The sequence below is a fragment of the Neoarius graeffei genome, chromosome 28 (assembly GCF_027579695.1).
Source record: "Neoarius graeffei isolate fNeoGra1 chromosome 28, fNeoGra1.pri, whole genome shotgun sequence".
NCBI classification, from domain to species: Eukaryota; Metazoa; Chordata; class Actinopteri; order Siluriformes; family Ariidae; genus Neoarius; species Neoarius graeffei.
In genome coordinates, this window is record NC_083596.1 from 48648485 (window position 1) to 48673205 (window position 24721).

At 43.1% G+C, this 24721-nt stretch overlaps 1 protein-coding gene across 4 annotated transcripts in view; it reads left to right on the top strand.

Annotated features, from left to right (window-relative positions):
• myo1ca (myosin Ic, paralog a) overlaps nucleotides 1–24721 on the top strand; it is a 55017-nt gene that overhangs the window by 19023 nt on the left and 11273 nt on the right. For 2 of the 4 annotated variants that reach the window (XM_060912652.1, XM_060912651.1), the window contains exons 2-21: nucleotides 5576–5734; nucleotides 12514–12629; nucleotides 13280–13478; nucleotides 13576–13656; nucleotides 14337–14519; nucleotides 14629–14727; nucleotides 14817–14930; nucleotides 19286–19357; nucleotides 19477–19596; nucleotides 20110–20192; nucleotides 21801–21906; nucleotides 22016–22096; nucleotides 22175–22266; nucleotides 22372–22466; nucleotides 23048–23094; nucleotides 23254–23334; nucleotides 23436–23541; nucleotides 23655–23772; nucleotides 23927–24040; nucleotides 24367–24443. In XM_060912652.1, coding sequence (XP_060768635.1) covers nucleotides 5609–5734; nucleotides 12514–12629; nucleotides 13280–13478; nucleotides 13576–13656; nucleotides 14337–14519; nucleotides 14629–14727; nucleotides 14817–14930; nucleotides 19286–19357; nucleotides 19477–19596; nucleotides 20110–20192; nucleotides 21801–21906; nucleotides 22016–22096; nucleotides 22175–22266; nucleotides 22372–22466; nucleotides 23048–23094; nucleotides 23254–23334; nucleotides 23436–23541; nucleotides 23655–23772; nucleotides 23927–24040; nucleotides 24367–24443 — 2110 coding nt within the window. In that variant the 5' untranslated portion in view covers nucleotides 5576–5608. The remainder of the gene's footprint in view (nucleotides 1–5575; nucleotides 5735–12513; nucleotides 12630–13279; nucleotides 13479–13575; nucleotides 13657–14336; nucleotides 14520–14628; nucleotides 14728–14816; nucleotides 14931–19285; nucleotides 19358–19476; nucleotides 19597–20109; nucleotides 20193–21800; nucleotides 21907–22015; nucleotides 22097–22174; nucleotides 22267–22371; nucleotides 22467–23047; nucleotides 23095–23253; nucleotides 23335–23435; nucleotides 23542–23654; nucleotides 23773–23926; nucleotides 24041–24366; nucleotides 24444–24721) is intronic. The other 2 variants (XM_060912654.1, XM_060912653.1) reach the window with 1 other exon arrangement.

Genomic DNA, 24721 nt, shown 5'->3' on the forward strand with positions numbered 1-24721 from the left:
GCTTTACAGAATTTGAACGACTTAAAACATGAGCTAATTTTATCCCTAATCTATCCCCAATGAGCAAGCCTGTGGCGACGGTGGCAAGGAAAAACTCCCCCAGACGACATGAGGAAGAAACCTCGAGAGGAACCAGACTCAAAAGGGAACCCATCCTCATTTGGGCAACAACAGACAGCCTGACTATAATATTAACAGTTTTAACAGGTATAACCCTCAACTGTCCTCATGGGGCCGTCCTTCACAGGAGTGGGGCGATAAAACTCCGACCAGACACAGGGCACCAGGATGGATCAAGCAGGTCCGAGGGGCAGAAGAGGCCAGCATCTCAATCCCAGGATCAACATGTAACTCAGAGGGACAGATGGGGGGGGGGGGGGGGGGAGAAGAGAGAGAGAGAGAGAAAGAAAACACGTTGTTAGGTATGCCCTAAAAATGACAAGTATTTAAATCTGTGTGGTAGGCTCGCAGAGACGAGAGTCTTTACATCAGGCATAACACACAATGGCATGTTAATATGGTAAAAAATATATCATGACCTGCTCTGGCTGGATGCTTGATTGGGTGATGGGAGCACACTCCTCAGCAATGATGAGATGCAGATGGGACCCTTAGGCCTGGCCAAGACAATTCAGTTACATTTCACCGGGTCTGGGACATGCGACAGAATGTCTGACGGCCGATTCCCTGCAGGCTACGATAGCCAGTCGAGGTCCCCACCATCTCCACCAAAAGATTTCCTGTTGACTCCATGTAACTCAGAGGGACAGATTTGGGGTGGGGGGGAGGGAAAGAAAACACAGGTGGTTAGGTATGCCCAATGTCACCTGAATAAGTAGGAACAGTATACATCTTCAGTATACATAATCATCTTCAGGCTGCGGTTGGAACAGTAACTCATGACTTCTTCGTTGTTTATCGTTCTGTAATGACACGCCACATCATGTTTTATTCCTTCTGTATCCAGCTGGCACAATTGATCACATTTAACAACAATAAACTCTGCTGTCGTTATCCGTGAAATATATCTTAGACGTTGGCTTGGTCTCATTTATTCCTGAAGAGTCATAAATTAACGCCTTTCAAATTTGCGTGTAAGAACCGTGGAAAGAAATTGGCATTTATCACGCGTCTGCACGCAGTGGACATTTGATGAATCCTACACATTTATAAATCGCTGATTGTGAATGGACACGCTGATTTGCATAAAGAAACACCCCCAAATTGCCGTCAAAGTCCTTCCCGTGGCAGGACCTGGTCTTCCCAGGCAGTCTCTCGTCCCATTAAGGTGCATTGGGCGGTGCCGATCTCTGCTTCTATAGCCCTCGGCCTCTCGCCTATACAGCTAGGGTTACAGTGGGGGGCTGGTCCTCTGGTAACTGCGAGAGTTTGACCCACCACTCGCATCTGTATTGCAGTGTGCCTTGCCAGATGGCAGTAGATACCATTTTTTATTGATGGTCTTTGATATGAGTAGGACTCGTGATCTCCTGGTCAAGAGGTGGACACGCTAACCACTAGGCCAGCTCGTGGTCCAAAAAAACCCAAAACACCACCTTTCCCTTTGAGAGAGCCTGGTAGCCTGCACATGGTCCTGCTTATTGTGGACTCCATGAAGCATGTCAAGTGAACATCACCAACAATCAAAACTGCAACAGTCAATGTTTTTCATTTCTTGCTCAAATAAATAATTTGGGAAATTATGTAGAAACAATCAAAAATGGGGGTGGCACGGTGGTGTAGTGGTTAGCGCTGTCGCCTCACAGCAAGAAGGTCCGGGTTCGAGCCCCGTGGCCGGCGAGGGCCTTTCTGTGCGGAGTTTGCATGTTCTCCCCGTGTCCGCGTGGGTTTCCTCCGGGTGCTCCGGTTTCCCCCACAGTCCAAAGACATGCAGGTTAGGTTAACTGGTGACTCTAAATTGAGCGTAGGTGTGAATGTGAGTGTGAATGGTTGTCTGTGTCTATGTGTCAGCCCTGTGATGACCTGGCGACTTGTCCAGGGTGTACCCCGCCTTTCGCCCGTAGTCAGCTGGGATAGGCTCCAGCTTGCCTGCGACCCTGTAGAACAGGATAAAGCGGCTAGAGACAATGAGATGAGATGAGACAATCAAAAATAATAGTTGAAGCCATTGTCTCAGAGCAAGTGTATTATACAGGTGAAAAAACGCACAGTTTGGAATTCTTCATTCTGGTCAGGAATGGATGTTTGTGCTGGATTTGGATTGGCCTGTTGCCAAGAAGTTATTTGGACACGCCCCTCACGCTCATTCACACAGGAGAATTTTTCATGTTTATAGAGTTGCAAATCAGCTTTCAATCAGTGTCCGAGTACATTTGAGAGTCCTTCCATCATCCGTAACCGCTAATCCTGTGCAGGGTCACAGGCAAGCTGGAGCCTATCCTGGCTGACTAGGGCGAGAGGCGGGGTACACCCTGAACAGGTTGCCAGATCATCACAGGCCTGACACATGGAGACACACAACCATGCACACCTACGGTCAATTTAGAGCCACCAATTATCCTAACCTGCATGTCTTTGGACTGTGGGGGAAACCGGAGCACCCGGAGTAAACCCATGCAGACGTGGGGAGAACATGCAAACTCCACACAGAAAGGCCCCCGTCAGCCACTGGACTCGAACCCAGAACCTTCTTGCTGTGAGGTGACAGTGCTAACCACGACACCACCGTGCCACCCCACTCGAGAGTCCTTGCGAATGTTAACTCTTGTTGAATCATCGTAAGCTTTGTGGAAATAGGGGTGGATTCCATGACTTTAAAAAAAAAAAATCCTTCAAATCTTATTGTGCACCACCCGTTTAACCGTTGGAGACATCTCATCTCTAGCCTCTTTATCCTGTTCTACAGGGTCGCAGGCAAGCTGGAGCCTATCCCAGCTGACTACGGGTGAAAGGCGGGGTACACCCTGGACAAGTCGCCAGGTCATCACAGGGCTGACACATAGACGCAGACAACCATTCACACTCACATTCACACCTACGCTCAATTTAGAGTCACCAGTTAACCTAACCTGCATGTCTTTGGACTGTGGGGGAAACCAGAGCACCCGGAGGAAACCCACGTGGACACGGGGAGAACATGCAAACTCCGCACAGAAAGGCCCTCACCGGCCACGGGGCTCGAACCCGGACCTTCTTGCTGTGAGGCGACAGCGCTAACCACTACACCACCATGCCACCCCGCTGGAGATGTGTTTTTTCAGAAATCGTACTGAACCCATTGTTAAATGTGTTGCTCTTGAAAGCAGTGTCACAGTGATGGCTAACAACTTATAAATTTAAGGAGGAAAAGGATGCATCACTATTTCCAAGATGCTAATGTCGACATGAGTAACTTTTTTAAAAAAGTGCAATGACACCCCCCCACACAATCCCTTGGATGAAAACCTGTGTAATGTGAAAGGTGGTGTGTTATGATATCCAGGCCGGCGTACTTAAGATTCCACTCATGTCTTTTAGTCAGAACTGATTCTCCATTAAACCTGACACTCTCCTTTGCACTTAGAATACAATAGAATAGAATGCCTTTATTGTCACTATACACATGTACAATGAGATTAAAGCATCTCCAATAACAGTGCAAACAGCGTGTAGAGAGAGAGGAGGGGGGGGAAAGGGGGTGTAAGGGGGGGGTAAGGTGCACAGTCTGAGGTGTATGTGTTGTGTTACACATTATGGATTGAGGTATTGCGCACAAAGTATTGCACAGAGACAGTCACATTATAAATTATTGCACGAGAGAGTCACATTATAAGATAAAATATTACACATTATGAATTATTGTAAGGTAAGGTGCACAGACTTGAGGTGTATGTGTTGCGTTTCACATTATGGAGTGAGGTATTGCACATTATAAAAGTATTGCATAGAGAGTCACCTTATAAAGTACTGCACATTATAAATTAGTAAAATAGTAAAATAAAATGGACTATAAAGTCAGAGCATATCCGAGTTCAGGGCGGTTCTGGCTTTTGGAAAGAAGCTGTTTTTTAATCTATTTGTCTTTGTCTTGAGCAGAATTTGCCTCCAGTTGTAACTGCTTTGCCTTCTGGTTAGCAGCAGGTTGGGGCTGTTAGTCTATCATGCAAAACTGCTAACAGCCCTGACTTGTTGCTAAGTTGGAGGCAAGAACGGTTTGAATGGGAAACATTAAAACCACCAGTGAATACGTAAAGCGATAGCAGTGAGGAATGTAAGAAGTGTGCAGAGGTATTTTAGGACACCATGCAGTCAGGTAGTGTGTTTTCTGAGACTGCTTGCTTTTTGGGATGCATGGAACACGTTTTTAAGACGGGCGATCTCAGCTCATGACTGAAGAATCGTTCTAGGAAGCAGGACTTTTGCCTGCGAGAGCAAAATCTGGTCAAAAATCACACCATGTAAAGCCATCAAAGTCATATTAGCAGATTGGTAGGACACGTGTAATCATTTAATCACTTCAGGATGTTTGTTTGGTTAATGTTGGTTTCAATTTCAGGAAGCTTCCAAATGTGATTTAAATCTCGTAAGAACACGACTCGACTCTAATTCAGTGCATGAGATGATTGCTGTCTTTCCACATGCACCATGACCAAACTTCTGTTCCTGTGCAGCATGGGACCAACTCAAAGCACATGAATTGCATTTGCGATCGGGACAAAGTGATGGAGAGATGGTGCATGTGTGGAGACATAGAAGGAGAGAGAGAGGGATGTTTGGGCAGAGAAACTCGTGCAAATCAAACACAGCTAATGGAGGACAGAAAAAGAGTGAGGGATGGAATGCGCATTAGGGGTGCGGTGAGTGATGCCAAATCACAACGGTTAGGAATTTGTAAACTTGATTATACATTCAGTTGCAAACTGAACTCCATTTTTAGCGTTGTGACTTTCCGTGTGTGTGTGTGTGTGTTAGGGTGTGTCTGGTGTTCTCATGGTACTTGAAATCTTTCCTCAGCTGTTCTTTGTAACACCATGTGTTCAAAATCTTCATTCCCCCCCCCCCCCCCCCCCCCCCCCAATGCGCACTCTCAAAATGCACAGGCACTGGCTGGAAACTGACCATGCAAGACTGTTAGGTTCAAACAGTGGAAAATCTGACTACAGATGTAGAGGAAGTGTGTGTGTGTGTGTTTTCATGCTGTGTCTAACAGCTTGTTTATATGTTTACATTGTAAGCCTGCAAGTGTGAGTGTATGTGTGTGTATGTAAGACAGGAAGGCCACCTGTAAGTGCTCAGGATAGAACAATACTCTGGCAAAAGCAGTAGGGGTGTGTGTGTGTGTGTGTGTGTGTGTGTGTGTGTGTGTGTGTGTGTGTGTGTGAGAGTTGGATTTCCTTGGCTCTTGTCCATTGTTGTTCCAGAGATTCCTTTCCCTTTAACACAGCAGAGATAACGGAGCTGAGGGCTTAAATGAGATTTTAACGACTCCCTGGACGCCGCAGTTCTCAGGAACACAACACAGTCTTCACCCACTTTGACTCTGAATCCATTGTTTACGTGTTTGTGTACTTAGTCATATCAACAAGTTATCATGACAATCCCACCCCCCTCTCTCTCTCTCTCTCTCTGTCTGTAGGAGGTGGAGGTAGATGGAGGTGTGAGGTTGGTGATGGAGAGCGCTCTGTCAGCGAGGGATCGGGTGGGGGTGCAGGATTTCCTGCTTCTCGACAACTACACGAGCGAAGCGGCGTTCATCGAGAACCTGCGCCGGCGTTATAAAGAGAACCTCATATACGTAAGGCACATATTTAGACCTTCACCTCAAATATAACCCTGGGCTTTTAAAGCTGCCTGAGTACAGAGCAGCGTGTGGCGTTCAGTCAGTAGCTTGAAATGCGTCCTTGGAGTAGGTTTTACATGGAATCCTATGGGAAGAGACCATGTGGTGAGCAGAGCTTCCAATGTATGAAATGATTCTATCCGCATTCTCTGGATACGATCAGTCACGCGCTCTGATTGGCTACTGCGTTACTAGGATATCAGCTCGTATACCGTGAGTAGAGAAAAACAAAATGGCGGCGTGTTGCTGAACCAACCGAGGACGAAATAAAAACTCTACTCGAAAACAAAACACCAAAAATGATCAAGTATTTAAAAGAAACAGAAATGGCTAGAAGAATATAGGGTGGTTTTTTTTTCTACATTAGCTCCTGTTCCACACTCCAGGCCAGTCGGGGGCAGTAATGCACCTTGAAGCTGATTTGCCAACCGCCAAAAAAAACCCCAAAACGAAGAAGAAGAAAAAATACAAAAAGAAAAAGCAACAAAATATGGAATAAAAGTATTTGATAGTAAGAATGAATCTTTTTTTCAAGAATTTTTATCATCGCATTTTTCACAAATCGGTCCTGTCTTTTCGCCAGTTTGTTTACATTCTAAGCGGAAATGATTTTGTCAGACGTTTTCTATAAAGTTTTTATTTATTGAATTCACAGAAAATAAAAATGCTCTTTCTCAAAATCCAGTGAATGTGAATAGAATTAAAGTTGTTCCACTCAATCTCGTCGTCCATAGCCAACTCGGTGCTACGCGCCTCGTCGGCTGTCAGCTCATGTACAACTCGATTTCGTGGAATAATTGCATGGTTTTCCCCAAAGCGTTTTAGCGTATCGGGCGTTATACGCTTGCTCTGCCTGCCGATACGCTTCGTCGCTTTAGTTAAAATCCGATACGCTTAGATTTATACCGATACGTTAAAATTTCCTACCCACAAGATACATACCGTAGGAGAGCAAATAACAGATCCATTTACATACTGATTGATATTTGTGTTAAACAAGTGCTCTTTTTTTTTTTTTCCAATGTTTGTGTTGATTCTGTCAAAGTAATATGTCCGCGTGGTATGATGCAAACAAACTGTAATCTGTTGGCTACGTCAAGATCACATGTTCAAACCGTCCAATAAAAATATCGAAAGAAAACGTCAGACATCCCGGAAGTTTCCGATTCATTATAAGCGATCTCATTGGCTGCCGATGTTGTCCCCCCCCCCCCCGCCGGACGGACAAAACCGACTGATTTTAATAAGCTAGGAGAAGACTCTGGACAATTTGGTCCACATCAGCATGGATGGCAGCTAGATGGACGATGAGAGGGCTGCCCAATAGGGCTGTAACGATACACCCAACTCACGATTCGATTCGTATCACGATTTTTGACCCACGATTCGATACGCCCACGATTTTTTAAAAAATGTTTTTTTAAAGTAGTAAATTTGACTTATTAACATTTACTTACTTACATTAACTATTTAATAACAAATAATTCAGACCACTGCAGAGAATGAGTAATATGTATGCAAAAATGAACAAATGTATATCCAAAGACTGTTTTATTTCTCAAAATAATACTGTTGAGCCGGAAGCTCTGTTTTTTTCGGTTCTGAAAAAGTCATTTTTCCAAATCGTGTAAATCCGTTAAGATTTTTTTTGGGGGGGGTGGCTCTCTCACTGTCTCACTCTCATAGGGCCAATGATTTTCTGTGATCGCGGAAAACAGATGGAAATTACGGAATTTTTATAGTGAAACATTGCTCGCGTGTCAAAATGTAACTGCCGCAGAAGGCTTCCGCCCAAGCAGACATGCCTTCAGTGTTGCCAGATATTGCTAACGTTTTCCACCCCAAAATATGTTCAAAACCAGCCAAAAAGCACCTAAACCCGCCCAATCTGGCAACACTGCATGCCTTTCCGGTCAAGTGATTGTGATTGGCTTGTGGCACACCTAGCCAGCCAATGAGCTGCTTGTTTACAGATTCGCTCCCCGCGTCGCAACCAGAATGGCGACCGCTTAAAAGAAATGAATGCTCTGCCAGTGGCGAGTGTGGACGTTGCGTGACTCGCAGAAGATTGTCGCAGGTCGGCGAAAAAACGACTTACTAATAGATATAAAAAAATAAAAGTAATTTAAGTAAGTTTAAAATGTAATTTAAATAAAAAGTAAAGTATTCATAAATTGAAGTTTGGAAGCGCCTCTGTTTTTGGGCTGAGGAGAAGTTTGAAAGGGTGTACCGCGATTCTGCCTTGTTGTATCGCGATACGGATCGTGGCTCTGCGTATCGCGATTTCGATACGCATATCGTTACAGCCCTACTGCCCAACACTGGGCCAAGCAAAAGCCAAGGAGGATTAATCTGCTTTAAAGCAGGAGAAAACTTAATTCATTAGTTTGGGTTTGCAGAAAGATTATGTACTTATAAACACTCTCACGAAGGGAAGTTGTCCAAATGTGTCAAATATAGCATAATTTCAAATAATAATCCTAAGCATTTTTGGCAGTGTGATGTCACTGGGATCCATTTAACAAAAGGCGGCTCTGGATTATTCTTTCGTTAAAGGCTCACAGTGACCTCACACTGCCAAATACGCTCATCATTTTTATTCGCAATTATGCTACATTTGACACTTATTAACACAATCTCTTCATGAATGTTTTTATAAATACATAATCTTTCTGCAAACTTGAATGTAAGAATTAAGTTTTCTTTTCCTTTAAATATGTTTTAATCTAAGGGTGTATTCAGACCAGGATAGTTCGATAGTTCACTTGCTTTGGTCCGAACCAAATGTTTTTTTTTATTTTTTCATTTTGGTGCGGTTTGCTTTCACACTGTACATTTTAGTAAGCGGACCAAAATCTGTCAACAAAGCCACGCGCCCTGAGGTCGTTCAGCTATTGGTCAGAGACGACACGCGCACAAAGCGTTAAGTTCAAAAGTAGTCACGGAGGATAGCGCTGATGAGCGCACATCATGTTGTGATAGTTCTGGCTCTTCACACAAGTCGCTAGTACCGCCACTTTTTGAAAGAATGTCCCTGATTTTAATGTAGGTCTGACGGAGTTTCTTCACTTTTAGCCGACATTGTTCTGGGGAGCGCGTGAACCCCTTCTCCTTCATTTTCTCACTGAATACAGCAAACACGTCGGCATTTTTGTGTGTTCTCTCCAAAAGCTCAGATATGTGGACATCTGCCCATATATCCACAAGGGTACGCGTTTCTTCCTCGGCCCACGTTTGCCCCCTACTCATTTTTTGTACTCGCCTACCACTGGTGACTGAACGACTGTTGTAAGGTTCCCTTGACAACCGAAAGTGTTTGCACTTTGCGGTGGAGTGTCAAGACTCTGTTTCCCATAATGCTCGACAAACGACGGAAGCTCCCAAGGTACAAAAAAGCAAAGCTGTCAGATTAGGTCCGGTCTGCTTTCACACCTCCAAAAGATCCGCACCAGGGTTCCTTTGGTCCGGACCGAGTCTGACCTTGCAGCTCGGTCTCGGTCCGCTTGTTTGGTCCGGACCAGAGTTCGGTGGTTTGTATTCAGACCAACCCAAAAGGTCCGGACCAAGGGAAATTTGGTTCGTTTGATCCGGACCAAACAACGTAGGTGTGAATACGCCCTTAATCTAGTCCATTTAATAAAGTGCCAAAATTTAAACTTTATAATATGCAGTTGCCTTACTTTTCTTTTCAGTGCATCTTAGTTATACATGTATTACGGTAATTGCATCAGAAACATTCTAAATCATTACAGTTATAGTAATACAGCAACTTATTTTAAGGTGGCAGTTCTTAGGTTCAGATCCCTTTGTCATCAACAGGAGGTCATGATGATCGATTCTCTTCATTGGGTTGCATAAGATGGAGCAAACCACTTCATATTTTCATGCACATTTTTGTTACAACACGACTTGATCAGAGATAATTAAGTGCAAGGTATCCCCGTAGATTTTCAAATCTATCGTATACCTACACCACTGTTCAAAAGTTTGGGGTCACCCAGACAATTTTGTGTTTTCCATGAAAAGTCACACTTTTATTTACCACCATAAGTTGTAAAATGAATAGAAAATATAGTTGAGACATTTTTCTGGCCATTTTGAGCATTTAATCGACCCCACAAATGTGATGCTCCAGAAACTCAATCTGCTCAAAGGAAGGTCAGTTTTATAGCTTCTCTAAAGAGCTAAACTGTTTTCAGCTGTGCTAACATGATTGTACAAGGGTTTTCTAATCATCCATTAGCCTTCTGAGGCAATGAGCAAACACATTGTACCATTAGAACACTGGAGTGATAGTTGCTGGAAATGGGCCTCTATACACCTATGGAGATATTGCACCAAAAACCACACATTTGCAGCTAGAATAGTCATTTACCACATTAGCAATGTATAGAGTGGATTTCTGATTAGTTTAAAGTGATCTTCATTGCAAAGAACAGTGCTTTTCTTTCAAAAATAAGGACATTTCAAAGTGACCCCAAACTTTTGAACGGTAGTGTACGAGTTTAACTTGCATGTTGAACTTTAAGGTGAAATTTCAAATGCGTATACATTAATACTATTTAGGTCAGAAATCATTGAAGCACTGTTAAAATCTATCCTATAATCATGTATCTAAAGCCTCTCAGGCCCTGTCCACACGGCAACGGATTCAGGTGACTCCGATACAATTGCTTATCGTTTAGGCCTGGCGTCCACACGGCACCGGCGTTTTGGGTGCCCAAAACGCAATCTTTTTGAGAACGGGTTCCAGAGTGGAAAGATCTGGCAACGTTGCCGTTGTGAAGTCGTCTGGATGAGTAGAACAGATTTGTTTACGATGACATCACAACCACATGACTGAGTGCTTCACGCCGGGTAGAAGTGTAACGAATATCACCAGGAAAAAGCCTTACAGAGCACTAGTGAGAGTGAAACACGAGCTTGGATATTATTATTATTATTATTATTATTATGTTCAGTATTAGTTCACAGTAGTAATGCAAGAAGCAGAATAGTGACAGTAATAGTGAAGCAAAAACATGCAATTGTACAAACACTGCAGCTCTACAGCAAAATATTCATTTATGAAATGGTCTGATTCTTAACACCAGTAGTGCCAATGATCATCTCATTGCGATGCGAGTTGTCAACAAATCCTATAACTTGGTTCATGAAATGCGCTTACAAAATATTTTCACTGTGAATATTTATTGTGTAATGGTGCAATCCCGCCAGCAAAAATAGGGGAAAAAAGGAGCGATCTCACCTCTTCAGATGTTGATTTAAGTCCGACAATACATTCCTCAAAAAGGGCGTAGAGGAGCAAATTAATCCAATTTATTCCGGACCATTAAAGACGCTGCCTTCCGCGTAGAATCATACGTCATCCTCGCCGCCATATTGGATAGGTCAAAGCGGAGAATAAAGATTAGCTGCGTTTAACTGTACCACCAGGTTTACCGTCCAAACGAGATCATATGGGATTACCTTTCACAGGTGAGAAACAACAAATTAATCCATCAACGTGTATCATTCAATTTATTCCGGACCATTGAAGACGCCGCCTTCCGCGTAGAATCATACGTCATCCTCGCCGCCATTTTGGAGAGGTCAAAGTGGAGAATAAAGATTAGCTGCGTTTAACTGTACCAACAGGTTTTCTGTCCAAACGAGATCACATGGGATTACCTTTCACAGGTGAGACTGGAAAAATACTTTTCATTGTATTTGGTCATTATAACGTAATTTTACAAACAGATTTTCCTGACTTTGTGGCTAATATGAAGTCTCGCGCATAATAGTTTATGCGCATGCGTCATTACTTCTTCTATTGTTCTGGTGTCTCCGAAGGGACCGTCTTACAGCGCCCCTAGAGGTGTGGCATGTGTATTGCATCGTTTTCAGCAAGCGTTGTGTTGCCATATGGACCTGATATTTTACTGATTGTTGCCCATTTGGACGCGATATATTTTTAAATAACATCTCGTTGCCGTTGTCGTGTGGATGTAGCCTCAGAGACCCTGAAAATGCACCTGAGAGCATCGATTTTCAAAAAATGTTCCGGGGGGCATGCCCCCGCACCACCCCCCAGTTTCGCTTCGTGCCGTTGCCGCTCAATTGTCTGTGTTTTTATCATGCCAGAATTTAGGGCTTTAATCTTTTTCTGGGAAAACACTGTAACTGTTAAATATTACTACTTCTGCGCCTTCTGAAAGTGCCGGAAAAGTATTATTATCGTTAGTGAGTGAATATGTATGCAGCACACAGTCAATTCTTTTGATTTTCGGCCTCCGAATCTCCAGCGAAGGCAAATGACCACCTCAGAGTCAGAGTGACATCAGTCTTTATATTTATCCACATTACAGAAAATAAAACCTCTCGTCGAGAAAACAAGCTAGGTGGGGTCGAGTTAGCGGATACGAGCCTAGCTCGGGCTGGTAGGATCGTCGTTATAGTTACAGTGTGCTCATCGCACAAGTTGTTCTGTAATACTATAAGGCTAAGCGTGAAAACCGCCTCTCACGATAAAACATCCGCAGCCTTGTGAACTTCGTCTCGCTTGTGCGCTGTGTGGAATTTTAATTTAGAGCAACGATTCAGCAGGATGATGTTGATGTTAAATGTTCCTTCCCTTGACACTAATCACTGGGTGTGTAGAACATTCCGCAAGCTGTGTGTGTGTGTTTGTCCTGTCCTGGTATTTCAAACTGGGATCTATTTAACTTTTTTTTTTGGGTCTCTCTCTCTTTCAGACGTATATCGGCTCTGTCCTGGTGTCGGTGAATCCATACAAAGAGCTTGGGATCTACTCCAAAACAAACATGGAGCGCTACAGAGGAGTCAGCTTCTACGAGATTTCACCTCACATGTAAGCGTGTGTTTGTGTGTGTAGGGGTCATGGGAATCCCGGCAAATATTCCACCCATTCTCTCAGTATGACTCATTTTTCCTGGAGACTCCAGGATCGGATCAGAACACACACACACACACACACACACTAGCAGTAGGTGGAAACCTGCTCTCTGCTGTAATTAGTTTTCCTTCCATTTCATACCATTTTATTCACATTACATAATCAGATTATTGTTTTAAGGTGATGCTGATAATGAAAACACTTCCAGACCAAGATCCGTGACCTGCTGTGCCTGATCTAACACCCCCTAGTGACAAGAATGTCTTGTAGTGTCAGATTAGTGTTTATGCTGTCCAGCGCACTGCACATTTAAGTCTTTTAGTCTTTTATATGAGTCATGATCATGCGCTCTGGTATTCTCCAGGAATTAAACATAATCAGCTGATATTGATCAAATTCAGCGTAATTTTGTTTGATTACTTTTGAAAGGTTGTAAAAGTTAGGACTTGTGGCAAAAATAGCAACCGAATGCAAACGCAAACAGTTTGTAAACCAAATTAGTAAAACGTCTGTTATACCGGCTAATTACGCTGCATGAACAGAGTCATGAGTGTTTTATGAGTGAGGTTTTCAGAAACAAAGAGCGCATTTGTGTATTGTGTCAGCTTTGGTTTGGCGGATAACTCGTACCGTGCCCTGAGGACGGCACGTAAGGATCAGTGTATCCTGATCTCGGGAGAGAGCGGGGCTGGAAAAACGGAGGCATCTAAAAAGATCCTGCAGTACTACACCACCACCTGCCCCACACGCAACAACACGCACTCCATCCGAGAGAGGCTGCTGCAGTCCATCCCTGTGCTGGAGGTACACACACACACACACACACACACACACACACACACACACGCGTGTTTACATGTACACTGACTCCTCCTCACTGCTGTTCTCTCTGCACCTGCAGGCTTTTGGGAACGCCAAAACTTTGCGTAATGACAACTCCAGCCGCTTTGGCAAGTACATGGATGTGCAGTTTGACTACAAGGTTGGCTCTTACGTTGACATTGATTTTCAAAAAAAATTGGGATGAGCTCACACACTTACCCAGCTCACAACACTGATTTCTCTGTCTATTTGTACATTTGGAAATGCTGTGTTTTTTTTTTTTTAAGTTAAAGTTCAGTATCTTCTCCTTGTGTTGTATTCTTTGGTTCTGTCGACACATTTTAGTGTTTTCTCTGCTTCAGGTTACAAACGGCTTCATACCGAGTTACTTTATGGAATAAGATAAGGTGTGTTAGCTCAGGAAGGACATTAAACGTGTATGTGCAGCTAATGAACCGATGTCGGAAGGCTGAGTTTATTAAAGCACAATCTAAAAGGTCATTAGGCAGGCAGTGGTCAAACACACCATCATCAAACCAAGAGTTCAGTCCAAAATTAGCCAAACGTGAAGTTGTGAAATGGTCAAAACATAGATGAGAGGCAAACATGGAAAATACAGTTCAGGGCTCAAAAGAATGGCAATACTTCGCAATCATTTTTGTTCTAATCAACTGTGTGCTGAAACGCAGAAAAACAGGAAGTAAACAAGAAATGACTAATTGATTAGAACTCTGGAGATGTTGATGGAGGTACTATCCTGGGCTGTTGTGACAGTACAGATATTGTACTCTGATACCTGATCCTTATTACCCCCAATTGCCTTCTTGCCTCTGTGTTCAGGGCGCTCCGATCGGCGGCCACATCCTGAACTACCTTCTGGAGAAGTCTCGGGTGGTGCACCAAAACCGCGGAGAGAGAAATTTCCACATCTTTTACCAGCTACTGGAGTCAGGGGACGGCTCATTGCTGAACAGGCTGGGGCTGGACACGACCAACCCACAGAACTACCGCTACCTGGTTAAGGTGTGTGTGTGTGTGAGAGTGTGAGTCTTTGGACATGTAATGAACTATCCAGGTAATTTTTCACACTGTTCATATTATATTTTATCCCCCCCCAAAAAAAAAAAATCAGGGCAACTGCCCAAGGGTGAGTTCCATCAACGATAAGAACAGCTGGAAAGCTGTAAGCAAAGGTTTCGCAGTCATTGGCTTCAATGATGAGGAGGTGGAGGTAAGACATCTGCACACAAACTACAAGCGTGCGTGCGCACACGTGTGCACACACCTCCAACTTCCTGTTGTTTTTGTCTCTTGCTGCAGGAGTTACTAAAGGTCGTTGCGAGTGTTCTGCATTTAGGAAACACCTTGTTCGGAGAGGATGAGTATGGGGAGACGCACTTCACCACAGAGACTCCGCTCACATACCTCACAGAGGTGAGAAAAATAACTGTCACAGCTGAAATACCCAAACCTTGATGTAAAAATCTGACTTGGGTAAGTTAAACGTGTCTCGGGCCGAATTCCTGACTCAGGTGAGTCGAGTACCTGTCGCGGCTCGAATTCCTGACTCAGGTGAGTCGATTACTTGTCACGGCTCGAACACGTGACTTGGGCGAGTCAAATGCCTCTTTCAACTTAAACGACTTGATTCATGGGAGTTGAATACCTGACTCAGGCAAGTCAAATGCTTCTTTCAACTGGAATACAGTGGTGCTTGAAAGTTTGTGAACCCTTTAGAATTTTCTATATTTCTGCATAAATATGACCTAAAACATCATCAGATTTTCACACAAGTCCTAAAAGTAGATAAAGAGAACCCAGTTAAACAAATGAGATAAAATATTATACTTGGTAATTTATTTATTGAGGAAAATGATCCAATATTACATATTTGTGAGTGGAAAAAGTATGTGAACCTTTGCTTTCAGTATCTGGTGTGACCCCCTTGTGCAGCAATAACTGCAACTAAACGTTTCCGGTAGCTGTTGATCAGTCCTGCACACCGGCTTGGAGGAATTTTAGCCCATTCCTCCGTACAGAACAGCTTCAACTCTGGGATGTTGGTGGGTTTCCTCACATGAACTGCTCGCTTCAGGTCCTTCCACAACATTTCGATTGGATTAAGGTCAGGACTTTGACTTGGCCATTCCAAAACATTGGCTAAAGAAGAATAAAGTTATTCTTTGGTAGAACAGCTTGTGTGCTTAGGGTCGTTGTCTTGCTGCATGACCCACCTTCTCTTGAGATTCAGTTCATGGACAGATGTCCTGACATTTTCCTTTAGAATTCGCTGGTATAATTCAGAATTCATTGTTCCATCAATGACGGCAAGCTGTCCTGGCCCAGATGCAGCAAAACAGGCCCAAACCATGATACTACCACCACCATGTTTCACAGATGGGATAAGGTTCTTGTGCTGGAATGCAGTGTTTTCCTTTCTCCAAACATAACGCTTCTCATTTAAACCAAAAAGTTCTATTTTGGTCTCATCCATCCACAAAACACTTTCCAATAGCCTTCTGGCTTGTCCACATGATCTTTAGCAAACTGCAGAAGAGCAGCAATGGTTTTTTTGGAGAGCAGTGGCTTTCTCCTTGCAACCCTGCCATGCACACCATTGTTGTTCAGTGTTCTCCTGATGGTGGACTCATGAACATTAACATTAGCCAATGTGAGAGAGGCCTTCAGTTGCTTAGAAGTTACCCTGGGGTCCTTTGTGACCTCGCCGACTATTACACGCCTTGCCTTTGGAGTGATCTTTGTTGGTGGACCACTCCTGGGGAGGGTAACAATGGTCTTGAATTTCCTCCATTTGTACACAATCTGTCTGACTGTGGATTGGTGGAGTCCAAACTCTTTAGAGATGGTTTTGTAACCTTTTCCAGCCTGATGAGCATCAACAACGCTTTTTCTGAGGTCCTCAGAAATCTCCTTTGTTCGTGCCATGACACAGTTCCACAAACATGTGTTGTGAAGCTCAGACTTTGATAGATCCCTGTTCTTTAAATAAAACGGTGCCCACTCACACCTGATTGGCATCCCATTGACTGAAAACACCTGACTCTAATTTCACCTTCAAATTAACTGCTAATCCTAGAGGTTCACATACTTTTGCCACTCACAGATATGTAATATTGGATCATTTTCCTCAATAAATAAATTAACATATAATATTTTGTCTCATTTGTTTAACTGGGTTCTCTTTATCTACTTTTAGGACTTGTGTGAAAATCTGATGATGTTTTAGGTCATATTTATGCAGAAATATAGAAAATTCTAAAGGGTTCACAAACTTTCAAGCACCACTGTACCTCACTCGTGTGAGTCAGATACCTCTCTTAGTTCAAATTCTTTGACTCACTTGAGTCAAATACCAATCTCATTTGAGTACCTAACCCAGATGAGTCAGCTTCCTCACTCATCTCAAAGTCGTTGAATCGTGTGAAATTGCTCCCTCAACTCAAATACCTGACTCTCACATGTCCAACACCACTCTGATTTATAAACAAAATGTAATTATTTATGATTAACGTTGAGACGAGTGAAGCTGTGAGGTTTTCCGTTCTGTTCCAACACCTGCCTCAGGTGAACTAATTACCTGTCTCAGGTGAGTTAAGGCCTGTCTGTGTCTGATATACAGTGGGTACGGAAAGTATTCAGACCCCTTTAAATTTTTCACTCTTTGTTTCATTGCAGCCATTTGCAAAAATCATCTCATCATCTCTAGCCGCTTTATCCTGTTCTACAGGGTCGCAGGCAAGCTGGAGCCTATCCCAGCTGACTACGGGTGAAAGGCGGGGTACACCCTGGACAAGTTGCCAGGTCATCACAGGGCTGACACATAGACACAGACAACCATTCACACTCACATTCACATCTACGCTCAATTTAGAGTCACCAGTTAACCTAACCTGCATGTCTTTGGACTGTGGGGGAAACCGGAGCACCCGGAGGAAACCCACGCGGACACGGGGAGAACATGCAAACTCCGCACAGAAAGGCCCTCGCTGGCCACGGGGCTCGAACCCGGACCTTCCTGCTGTGAGGTGACAGCGCTAACCACTACACCACCGTGCCGCCCCTTGCAAAAATCAAAAAAGTTCATTTTATTTCTCATTAATGTACACTCAGCACCCCATCTTGACAGAAATGTAGAAATTTTTGCAAATTTATTAAAAAAGAAAAACCGAAATATCACATGGTCATAAGTATTCAGACCCTTTGCTCAGTATTGAGTAGAAGCACCCTTTTGAGCTAGTACAGCTATGAGTCTTCTTGGGAATGATGCAACAAGTTTTTGCACACCTGGATTTGGGGATCCTCTGCCATTCTTCCTTGCAGATCCTCTCCAGTTCCGTCAGGTTGGATGGTGAACATTGGTGGACGGCCATTTTCAGGTCTCTCCAGAGATGCTCAATTGGGTTTAGGTCAGGGCTCTGGCTTGGCCAGTCAAGAATGGTCACGGAGTTGTTCCGAAGCCACTCCTTTGTTATTTTAGCTGTGTGCTTAGGGTCATTGTCTTGTTGGAAGGTGAACCTTCAGCCCAGTCTGAGGTCCTGAGCACTCTGGAAGAGGTTTTCTTCCAGGATATCTCTGTACTTGGCCGCATTCATCTTTCCTTCAATTGCAACCAGTCGTCCTGTCCCTGCAGCTGAAAAACACTCCCATAGCATGATGCTGCCACCACCATGTTTCACTGTTGGGATTGTATTGGGCAGGTGATGAGCAGTGCCTGGTTTTCTCCACACATACCGCTTAGAATTAACGCCAAAAAGTTCAATCTTCGTCTCATCAGACCAGAGAATTTTATTTCTCATAGTCTGGGAGTCCTTCATGTGTTTTTTTTGGCAAACTCTATGCGGGCGTTCATATGTCTTGCACCGAGGACAGGCTTCCGTCAGGCCACTCTGCCATAAAGCCCCGACTGGTGGAGGGCTGCAGTGATAGTTGACTTTGTGGAACTTTCTCCCATCTCCCTACTGGATCTCTGGAGCTCAGCCACAGTGATCTTTGGGCTCTTCTCCCACGATTGCTCAGTTTGGCTGGACGGCCAGGTCTAGGAAGAGTTCTGGTCGTCCCAAACTTCTTCCATTTAAGGATTATGGAGGCCACTGGGCTCTTAGGAACCTTGAGTGCTGCAGAAATTCTTTTGTAACCTTGGCCAGATCTGTGCCTCATGATTCTCATTTGCTCTGACATGCACTGTGAGCTGTAAGGTCTTGTATAGACAGGTGTATGCCTTTCCTAATCAAGTCCAATCAGTTTAATTAAACACAGCTGGACTCCAATGAAGGAGTAGAACCATCTCAAGGAGGATCAGAAGAAATGGACAGCATGTGAGTCAAATGAGTGTCACAGCAAAGGGTCTGAATACTTTTGACCATGTGATATTTCAGTTTTTCTTTTTTAATAAATTTGCAAAAATTTCTACATTTCTGTTTTTTTCTGTCAAGATGGGGTGCTGAGTGTACATTTAATGAGGAATAAAACGAACTTTTTTGATTTTAGCAAATGGCTGCAATGAAACAAAGAGTGAAAAATTTAAAGGGGTCTGAATACTTTCCGTACACACTGTACGATTGATTTCCCAGGAGTAGGTGGAAGATCTCTGCCAGGCTCCAAACGTGCCTCCTGTGGCCGTGACGTTAATGAGTTTTCCTTGCCTTTTAGCAGCATTCTTTGCATTTCTGATATAGCTACACATGTGCTGATGTCGAATTCTGTGCAATTACTGAAATGGTAAATAAATAAAATTTGTTGCAAACTTGGTTGTGGTGTTGTGTTGTCAGCTGCTGGGTGTGGAAGGGTCAGCTTTGAGTGAAGCTCTTACACACAAGAAGATTGTTGCCAAAGGAGAGGAGGTAAACTGATTCTCTTCTCCTGGGAGAATCTCAGCACGTTTATTTTGTCTGACATGAACATTATCTACAGTATATCCTGTGTTAAGATTATAATAAATCCTTTTGCCTGTGTGTTGCAGATGATCAGCCCGCTGACCCTCGAGCAGGCGCTCTCAGCTCGAGACGCCCTGGCCAAAGCCATATATGGTCGTACTTTTACTTGGCTTGTCCAGAAAATTAACCAATCACTGGCCTTCCAGGTGTGGTAGCCCGTCCTCTAAAAGATGTGTACTAATTCCTTGCTTATTCATTATATAACCAAAATATTTTTTGAGCTTGAAATTAAAAAGAAAATGTATGTAAATTTGGATAACATTGAGACTTAGTTGTTTTGTGTGTGTGTGTGTGTGTGTGCGTGTGTGTTATTTGTTGTCTGGCTTTTCATCAGTGGTTGTATTCTGACCACTGCATGACTGCTGGCTGAGTAGTTTTGGTTGATAGAGTATTCTCGACCCAGCAGTGACGCCGAAGTGTTTAAAAATCCTGATCAGATCAGCATATGCGAATAACGCATGTGTTAATTTGACGAAACACATTCCAGTCAGTTGCCAGTAGGAGAAGTGGAATGGCTTTGAAGAACTTGTGCCAAGAACTTGAGTTCAGTTCATTGAATCGTCTGTATTTGCGTCTGTGTCGCTCCCTAGTGGTACAAACATGACAGTGTATATTACAGCTTCATCAGTTGTGTAAATGAAATATGGTGTTGCTTACAGGATGAAGTGTACTACACCAGCAAATGCTCCTCGGTTATCGGGCTGCTGGACATCTACGGCTTCGAGGTCTTTCAAACCAACAGGTGTGACCTCGACACTCTCCGTCACCTTTGATTTATACAGTATATTCTCTCATTAATAGTATTTTTTTCTTGATTTAATCACAATGGTCGAAAGTTTAAATGATAAATGGAAAAACTCAAGAATAAAATCATTAAGAATGTAGCGCTGTAAACAATGAGTTTATAAGATGCGAGTCAAACAATTGGCTGTTTTTTTTTGTGTGTGGTATATCAGATATATTCCATTCAGCTAGCATGATATTGGACAAGTCGAAGAAGAGTAGCTGAATGGAATATATTTGATATACCATTCTTTTTGGGTGTTCAACGCGTCTTTCTCTCAAAATCTTTCGTATTTAATGAAGCAAACCTGGCAGCCACGTTTGTTTACAAATTGTCACAGTCGCTCACTAGCGTGGAAGTTTTATGTCTCCGACGTGTGACATCATGTTGTCTTGACAGCCATTCGCCCCTTTACCAAATCCCAGTATGCATTGCGCTTGGAACTTCCCGTGGCTCAGCTCACGTTGCTGATAGCGGTACAAAAACAAATATTGGGCTATAAAATCATTGTCGGTGTTCAAATATCGAATGTAAGCTGAAATGTGACATTAGATCGCCTTTATTTGTCTAGTTACTGGTTCCATGGTATTTTTCGTTAAGGAGTGCAATATCGTAAACCATATTCAACGCTCATTCTCCATTGGGTTACGTGTAGGATAAGCGATTATGTGAACAATATTGCATGATATCAAGAAACCCGCTAGAAGGGAATAGAACACGTTTTTATTCCATCGAAAAGGTGTCCCGTATGGATAATATTCGATGACATTGCTTCTGATAGAAAAGATGAAGCTTAATAAAGAATGGATTTACAGTATTTACACACATCCTGGTCAAAACATTATTTATAATTATTACACTGATATCATCTCATCTCATTATCTGTAGCCGCTTTATCCTGTTCTACAGGGTCGCAGGTGAGCTGGAGCCTATCCCAGCTGACTACGGGCGAAAGGCGGGGTACACCCTGGACAAGTCGTCAGGTCATCACAGGGCTGACACATAGACACAGACAACCATTCACACTCACATTCACACCTACGCTCAATTTAGAGTCACCAGTTAACCTAACCTGCATGTCTTTGGACTGTGGGGGAAACCGGAGCACCCGGAGGAAACCCACACGGACACAGGGAGAACATGCAAACTCCGCACAGAAAGGCCCTCGCCGGCCCCGGGGCTCGAACCCGGACCTTCTTGCTGTGAGGCGACAGCGCTAACCACTACACCACCGTGCCGCCCACACTGATATCAATTATAAGTAATCACTGTGACGTTACACTCGAGATTCTAGTAAGCAGTTTTAAATAGTTCAGTATTTAGTTACATTTAGGGACGTGCTGATCCAAAACGAAGCATCGTACTGGACTGATATTGGAGTGATTGGAGTAGTTGTGTGTATTACAAATACTAATACGTTACACACAAATAGCTGGATAGAAAATCAAATGACGTTTATATGTGTATATACACCACTTGGATCCAACAATGCTTTTTAAACAACTTTTGTAGTGAAAAAAGTTCAGTATAAATGATTTTATCTTGACTCGTTTTGTCTCACTGTAGTTTTGAACAGTTCTGTATCAATTACTGCAACGAGAAGCTGCAGCAACTTTTCATCGAACTCACGCTGAAGAGCGAGCAAGAGGAGTACGAGGCCGAAGGCATTGGGGTGTGTGTGGAGATGTAAATGCTAATTTTGCTAAAATTGCAAAAATCAAAAACAGTGCAAGGTTTTTACTGATTTATTTTTTCCCCCCCTCCCTCTCTCCCATGGACAGTGGGAGTCGGTGGAATACTTCAATAACAAAATCATCTGTGACTTGGTGGAGGAGAAATTCAAAGGCATCATCGCTATTCTGGTGAGTCTGTTTTCTTTTTTTTTTACTCTAATCGCAGTCTGTCTGAGAGTTAAATGAATTGTGGATGATGTGAATCAGGATGAGGAGTGTTTAAGGCCGGGAGATGCCACTGACATCACCTTTCTGGAGAAGCTCGAGGACAGGTTGGGAGGCCACGCCCATTTTGTGACGTAAGTGTATACATGACTGACACACGTGCTCCATAGTGAAGTGTCTAGTTTCAGCAATCCTGTAAACTTTGTGATCTCTGATTTGTCAAATGTGATGTCTTTTAGTCATAAACTGGCCAATGGGAAGATTCGTAAGGCTGTAGGGCGGGAGGAGTTTCGCCTGCTGCACTATGCTGGAGAAGTCAACTACAATGTGAATGGTACGGTGAAGCATCGGTCCATTCATTCATCCAACCGGTCATCAGTCCATTTAGCCATCATGTAGAATTCATGTGTTTGTATGTCAGTGTGCCACTGATCTGTTCATCCAACAGTTTATCCATTCATCCTTTGGTTAATTCATTCATTCAGTCATCCATCCATATGTTGATCCTTACATCTACTCCATCCATTTATCCCTCTGCCCATTAATGCATTCATTCATCTGTCCATCATTAATCTATCGATCTATTCATCCATCAGTTTATCTATTCATCTATAATTCATCCTTTAGTTTATTAATCCATTCATCCATCTGCCTATCATTCATCTATACATGTCTCTCCATCCACTGATCCATCCATCCATCCATCAATTCTTCCACACATACATCTCTTCATCCACTCCATTCATTCATCCACCTATCCATTTACTCATCTGCCAATCCATCCATCCCCATCCGTCCGTCCATCCATCCATCCGTCCGTCCATCCATCCATCCATCCATCCATCCATCCATCCATCCATCCATCCATCCGTGTTTCTATTATGGTGTTCATTTGTCTTTGCTGATCTCCTTCAGGATTCCTGGACAAAAATAATGACCTTCTGTACAGGAACCTAAAAGAGGTAATAACACCTCAGTGTGTATCCATACAGTTAAATCTATGAGTCAATTTCTGCATGTGTGATTGTGTGTGTGTGTGATTGTGTGTGTGTGTGTGTGTGTGTGTGTGTGTGTGTGTGTGTGTGTGTGTGTGTGTTGCTTTTTATTCTGATACTGTACAGGTGATGTGCCAGTCACAGAATTCGATAGTGAAGCAGTGTTTCCATCCAGATGAACTGACAGACCAGAGGAGACCAGAGACGGTAAGACAGACACACACACACGCGTGCGCGCGCGCACACACACACACACACACACACACACACACCTCTCACCCTCTCTGAGCCAGCGTTTGTGTTTTCAGGCTGCTACCCAGTTTAAGCTGAGCTTGGCCAAGCTAATGGAGATTCTGATGTCTAAGGAGCCATCATACATCCGCTGCATCAAACCCAATGATTCCAAACAACCAGGTGTGTGTGTGTGTGTGCGCGCACACAAGTTACCTGCCTTTTGTAAAGAACGCATGAAATATCAGGTATGGGTAGTTAACAAAAGTTGATGTTCAGAAAATGTGTGTGTATAGGAAGGTTTGAGGAGGTGTTGGTCAGACACCAGGTGAAGTACCTGGGCTTGATGGAGAATCTGAGAGTAAGAAGAGCTGGATTTGCATACAGACGAAGCTTTGAGGCTTTCTTACAGAGGTAACACACACACACACGATCATGTTTCACTGTGTACAGAGTAACTTACACATTCTCTTTTGTCCATTGTGTGTGTGTGTGTGTGTATATATATATATATATATATATATATATATATATATATGTATGTGTGTGTGTGTGCACACGCTTGCAGGTATAAGCCTCTGTGTCCAGACACTTGGCCAAACTGGCAGGGAAAACTATCAGATGGTGTTTCTACCCTCGTCAAACACCTGGACTACAAACCAGAGGAGTACAAACTGGGCAGGTGCGTGTGAGAGTGTGTATTTTCTTGAACATTTGTTTTGCTCGAAAGTGAGGAAGTGAGAGTAGTGTGGATTATGTAAAATCCACTATTATGGATGATAGTAAAAAGCTTTAAAAAAAAAAAAAGTGTTTGTAATGGTGACAGTAAATGCAGGGAACATTTAGGTTTAAAGAAATCATGGAAAAAAAATTACACCAGACATTTCCAATCTAAGAAATAAAAAATTAAAATACAATAATTAATAAACAAACAACAACAGTTAAACAAATTCGTGAACAAATTAATGAATAACAATGTATTCATGAATTTTGTTTCTGTTTTTCAAGGTCCAAAATCTTCATTCGTTTCCCAAAAACACTCTTCCGGACCGAGGACGCTCTGGAACTCAAGAAACCAACCATCGGTGAGTGAGAGAGAGGAAGAGTGTTGGTGAGGAGGAGGAGGAGGATAACCATGGCAACAAATGGTGCCTGTGCCTGATGTAAATTACAGTAAATCATTTCACAAAGTTGAGTTTATTTCTAAAACCCGAAGTCATAAAATAGCCTCAGTGGGATTTAAGACTTCTGACTCCACGGAGACAACAAAACAAAACTCTTCATTCACAAGGAAATTAAAAAAAGATCAGGATGAAATAAGGTATCGGTGTGTTCTCTGGGTTGGTCCTGAAATATAACGTTC